Source organism: Teleopsis dalmanni, chromosome X (genome assembly GCF_002237135.1).
Source record: "Teleopsis dalmanni isolate 2A chromosome X, ASM223713v2, whole genome shotgun sequence".
Classification (NCBI taxonomy): domain Eukaryota; kingdom Metazoa; phylum Arthropoda; class Insecta; order Diptera; family Diopsidae; genus Teleopsis; species Teleopsis dalmanni.
This window is the reverse complement of record NC_051848.1, coordinates 6,411,541-6,417,966: the sequence shown is the minus strand read 5'-3', so window position 1 is coordinate 6,417,966 and position 6,426 is coordinate 6,411,541. Positions and strand designations below refer to the sequence as shown.

The window sequence follows — 6,426 nt, the reverse complement described above, 5'->3', positions numbered from 1 at the left end:
ATATGGACTGGTAGTACATATGGACTGGTAGTACATATGGACTGGTAGTACATATGGACTGGTAGTACATATGGACTGGTAGTACATATGGACTGAAAGTACATATGGACTGGTAGTACATATGGACTGCAATCCCCACGACATAAGCAATTTGTTTTAATGTGATGAGGCTTCAATTAGATGTTGTAGCCCGCGCTGGTACTTAGATGTCCAAATTAACAAGTGACTGCAGAATGTAGACTTTGCAACCGTAACTGTATTAAAACCATTCAATCCCAATGACATAAGCTATTTGTTCTGATGTGATATGGCTTCAATAAGCTTCAATTAGTTCATGTTCCGTTGCTATAGAAATGTTATTGTTGTTGTTGTAACCCGCCGGGACCTGCTTGTGAAGTCCCTTTGGGGGTGGTCGAACGGCATTTGGTCGTCTTTGACGAGTGGCTCCGGGACGTAGACCCGGCCGTTCTTGGAACCAGCTATAGAAATAAACATCTTTGTTTATTTTTAATTCTGATTTCCACCAAATAATTTCTGGATATCCCCGGTTTACATATAATTCTTTGCGTAAGTTATTTCTATGGATTTAGATATTTTTGTTCGGTTTCGGTTGACACAGCTATTCTCATTGGACACTGTGAGTTCAGTGCGATCGTTCATTAGTCTCGTGCACTGAGTGTAGTGAGTTCTTTCTCAATAATTAACTATTTCAGGTTATTTTCAACAGAAGATATATCTCTTTCACTACTTATCTACTTATTTAAATGAAAAGAAAACAACGGATTTTTCATGTGCATTTTTTTTACGTTTTGCAACGTAATTATATTTTTACTTTTTACTTTTAAAATTCACAAATATTTCAATTGAATTTCATTTCTCCGAATTATAGTCTCCAAGTAATAATTTTTTTTATATAAATTAAAAATATTGTAAAATAGAAAATAGAAATTTAAAACAAAAAATAAAATGTTTAGGGAATATAAGAATTTGAATGGTGGTAGTATGTTTAGCTGGATGTGTTCAAATGATTAAATCATTATGAAAATACGCAAGTTTCTAATGCTGTTATCTTTTCTTCTGGTGAACGTATGGTATGTTTTTTAGAATAATTTGTGTTTTTTCTTAAGTTCTTGCTTCTTCCAAGTTGGCAATTGATCGTATTCCGGGAATGTCATATTGAATGTACGAACAAAGTCATCATGGGTAAGATGTTCCTGAAAAATAATTAACAGTTATAGTAATTGATAGTAAAGCTTCAAATATTAATCAAATAGTGCTTATAAAATAATACACTTTAAATAACATAACCAAAAGTAATTTAAGTTTAAGATGTTCATTTTATTCTTCTTAATTTTTTTCTATTAAATATTTTTATTGATATTGAGAATATTTTCAATTCACTGTTTTCGATTTTATTTTTATACTGCTTAAACCTTATGTAAATAATTTAAATATATGTTTCTATAGAAGATGGAATCTTATTTAACCAGAAAAAAAAAAAATTAAAAATACCAAATCTTTAATTTGGTTTTAGGAAATAACTGGGCGCAAAAGAGCAGGTACAGAATTGCTAGTGAAATGAAAGTTGTCGTTTAGAGAAAACAAACAATATTTTATGGCTACATTCAGGAATATGAATGTAGCTCAAGCATTTGACAATATGAAAAATAACTTATTTGTTAGAATATAGTTATTGGGCTAATCTTTCTTTTCAGGTAGCTCGCTTTAAAGAACGATTACAAGAAAACTATTGTAGCTCAATTGAAGTCAGCATATAGGCACATGCTAAATAGATACTTGTCTCGCATATACACTTTAATTCTCAACGTGTGCTCCAACTACAGCTCCAACTCATCATGACGACACCTATCTGTCCACAATGCTCATTTGCGTCCTATTGATCTATGGTTTCGGCTTTGTAATGTGGCCACGTTCGTTCTTCTCTATTCAGGTTAATTTCAATTAGCACACATCCATATTCTAATCGCTGCCTTATCCCGCGCAATCTTTTTTCTCTCTTACCTTTACCCACACCTATTTCAACCTATGTACTATGTCCTCGTTTTATAATTCAATTTTGTGTCTATTTTTGATCTCCATGGGTTATAACAATAATATTACAAGACAAGGGTTTATTATAAAATGAATATTTTTTAAATTGAACTATTCAAAATAAAATAAGATATTGATAAAGATAAATATAAGAAAAATGAACCAAGAAAAGTCTGTAAATTTTTCAAAAAAAAAACATCAGTTTTGAATAATTGAACCCATTTAAGTGCAAAGACATATTAGGTATTATATTAAATGATATTCCATGAACTAAAAATTAGTATATAAACTAATGTTTAAATACGTTATGAACTTTGTGTACTACAGGTCCCGGATTTTTGATACTTTGTTTTGTATATCTCTAAATAGTTTACTTTAAGTTTAAGCAGTATAAATAAAGTTTCTCATAATTGACATTCAAAAAAGTTAAATTAACATATGGTAATATGAAATCTTACTTCACGCTTTAATGGGCTAACAACATCTGGCAAAGCCGAGACCTCTTGTTGTAACACCTTCAATGGAAACTTAGCATGTTGATCAAATTCCCTATGAGCTTCATAAAAAGATGGTATAGACTCGGAGGAAGAGCCATTTTGAGTTTTAACCACATTAATATTAAATGTGTTACGCAAATTTTCATAGCTTACATAGTCCTGAAAAGTAAATTAGTGAATATAGCATGACATTAATGTGTTAATCATTTAATGCTTACTTTCCAATGATCAATATTCCAGTTCTCAAAGTGACCAGTAAATATATTTGGTTCTGAGTTTTGCTTGACTACAATAATTGCTGTGGAAGGTTTACGCGGTATATGTATGTGTTTTATATAATAGGATACAAAATGTAATTCGGTTTGTTTTTTACAGTTGCTTGCGTGTTCTCCTAACCAAATAAAGCAAACCGAACCTGTATCAAGTATATATGTGCACTCAGGTATAAGGTCGCTCTGGTCATATCCAATTATTTCAAAGGTTCGTATTTGATTGCGTTGTGACCATATTGTTAGTAATTGTGGAACCATGACACTCCGCACCATATTATCATTTGTATTTTTGTATGCAAAAGAAACATCGGAGGATATTGGTGATGTCAAATGCTCATTTAGTTTCCAGAAATTCGGTGGTTCACGACCCTGTATAACTAGGCTATATTGACCGAACATAGCACCAATATTCTTGGCCATTTCTCGTTCGTCCCCAGTAGTATGAGTGCCACACCAAACATATATTTGATCCGATTTCACAACATAACAATGGGTTGGGGTAAGTGATGTCATTGGAAAAGTTTCCATTGTTCTGGTATTGTAGGTAGCATTTCCATAGCATTTAAACACAAATAGAATATTACCCAAATCCAAACCGTCTGCGGTGTAGTTAATTTGGCGTTCATTGGCTATTATTATAAATTTTCCACCAAACATTTGTAAGAAGTGAGGAGTTTCACAAAACTCATGTATTTGCACCAATATGCATTTACTAGATGATTCCTCAAAGCACTTCTTAGCATATTTCTCAGCCATTTTTTTTACATTATGTGATGCTTCTGAACCTATCCAGTTATAAACAACATGTTTAACACCAACATTTTGTGCATCCGTAGGATTAGATGCATTAAGCTATAAATATAAAAACGTTTTTTATTAAAAAATGTGATAATTAATAATTAGTTATAGTCAATACCCGAACTGAGTAACAAATAACATAACAATTTTTAGAGCAAAACATTGGCAAAGCGTTGTCAGGTTGCTCCTGAATTAATTTTTCATATACACGATAAATCTTGCGGGCACCACAACCATCATCTATCAGTTGCATATCTGCCGCCATCTTTGGACGTTGAACAAGGATATTATTTTCCACTCTACCATATCCTGCTGATAGTGGTCTGCGTGTGATATTTGAACTATTCCATTCAGTTTGAGCATTCGGAAAAAGCCGAATAAACTCACTTGGCTCATAGCCATCAACGACGCGTACAACTTGTGTGCCATATGGATAGTTTTTCTGTATATAAGTAGTTTTATCAGTTTGAAAAATAATTATATTTAAAGATATACAATATTATTATGTTTACCTTATTAGCATAAGAACGCGCAATACGTATACAATTAATTTGGGTATTTTGTAAAGCATTGCGGCCAACCCAAAGCCATACGCCGCGTCCGCCAGCATCCAAAATATATGATGATTCAATATCCTCCAAATCTTTTTTATTGGGTTCGATGGAGTTAACTTCATCCAAGTGCAAACGCGACTTTTTGTAACAACATTTGAATATCTTAATTTTCTTTAATAAATGCTTTTCACTATCAGCGGCAGTTCCTTGAGAAACAAAACGATCATGAAGTGGTAAAATAGAGTTCCATTGTTGTTTGTGATTTTCTGGCAATGCTTGCTCGTAACCATCTTCCAATACAATCACTTCAGTTTCCGGTTTTGCAAGCTTTGATGCCCAATTTAAGCTGTTACGTCGCTCAACAGTACTACTGAAACGGCCAAGCCATACATAGACACAATTTTCAGTTACTAGCACCATACAATAATCAGAAGCGAAGTGTTCCCAGTTGATATCAGGCATTTGAGTGCAACGCAACCACCTACGTCCCTCGACGCGAAACAAATGTTGGGATGCACTCGTTCCTGCAATCTCACTCGAACGAATACTAAAAATATGTTTTGTAATTATATATCGTATAATATAATAATAATAAAATTTTAAACTAAATTTATATGTAAATTAAAATAAATTAAATTTTAAATATAAGTAAATTTCATTAATTATCATATTTATTTTTTATATGAAAATGTATGTACTTATATAGCCATTGCATAACTAAATATAATTATAATTAACATAATAAATTATGTAATATAATATAATATATTTAATATAATATAATATAATATAATATAATATAATATAATATAATATAATATAATATAATATAATATAATATAATAAATATACAATATAATATAATATAATATAATATATAATATAATATAATATAATATAATATATATTATAATATAATATATATTATAATATAATATAGAATATAATATAATATACAATATAATATAATTTACAATATAATATACAATATAATATATAATATAATATAATATAATAAAATCTTATAATATAATATAAAATAATATATATTATATGGTATGGTATATTATATTATACCATATAAAAAAAGTAGTATAATATAAAAAGTGTTATAATATAATAATAATACGATGTCATACATAAAACAATATTTATAAAGTAATATAATATATAAAATAATATATATAAAGTAATAAAATATATATCATAATATAATGTAATACATAAAATAATGAAATGTAATGTATAATATATAAAATAATATAATATATTATATTATAAATAATAATACTACATTTTATTATAAATATAATAATAATATAATAAATATAATATAATATAAATATAATATAATATATATTAAATAATGTAGTGTGTAAAATAATATAATTAATATATATATTATAATATAATATAGAATATAATATAATATACAATATAATATAATATAATATAATATATAATATAATATAATATAATATATATTATAATATAATATATATTATAATATAATATAGAATATAATATAATATACAATATAATATAATTTACAATATAATATACAATATAATATATAATATAATATAATATAATAAAATCTTATAATATAATATAAAATAATATATATTATATGGTATGGTATATTATATTATACCATATAAAAAAAGTAGTATAATATAAAAAGTGTTATAATATAATAATAATACGATGTCATACATAAAACAATATTTATAAAGTAATATAATATATAAAATAATATATATAAAGTAATAAAATATATATCATAATATAATGTAATACATAAAATAATGAAATGTAATGTATAATATATAAAATAATATAATATATTATATTATAAATAATAATACTACATTTTATTATAAATATAATAATAATATAATAAATATAATATAATATAAATATAATATAATATATATTAAATAATGTAGTGTGTAAAATAATATAATATAGATAATATAATTAATATAATATAATATAATATAATATAATAATATAATCATAATATAATATAATATAATTATATAAGTTATAATATAATTAATATAATATAATATAATATAATTAATATAATATAATATAATTAATATAATATTAATATATATAATATAATATAATATAATATAATATAATATAATATAATATAATATAATATAATATAAATATAATAATATAATAAAAATAATAATAAAAACTCTCTTAAGGGGACACTTAATTGTTAACAAACCTCTTTTC

At 26.1% G+C, this 6,426-nt stretch overlaps 1 protein-coding gene across 2 annotated transcripts in view; it reads right to left on the bottom strand.

Moving 5' to 3' along the window:
- Positions 1-900: 900 nt before the first annotated feature.
- LOC119688924 (villin-like protein quail) overlaps positions 901-6,426 on the bottom strand; it is a 34,416-nt gene continuing 28,890 nt past the window's right edge. For both annotated transcript variants that reach the window (XM_038103603.1, XM_038103604.1), the window contains exons 4-8: positions 4,132-4,720; positions 3,738-4,061; positions 2,768-3,673; positions 2,511-2,708; positions 901-1,214 (exon numbers count right to left, since the gene is read on the bottom strand). In XM_038103603.1, the coding sequence (XP_037959531.1) occupies positions 1,101-1,214; positions 2,511-2,708; positions 2,768-3,673; positions 3,738-4,061; positions 4,132-4,720 (2,131 nt within the window). In that variant the 3' untranslated portion in view covers positions 901-1,100. The remainder of the gene's footprint in view (positions 1,215-2,510; positions 2,709-2,767; positions 3,674-3,737; positions 4,062-4,131; positions 4,721-6,426) is intronic.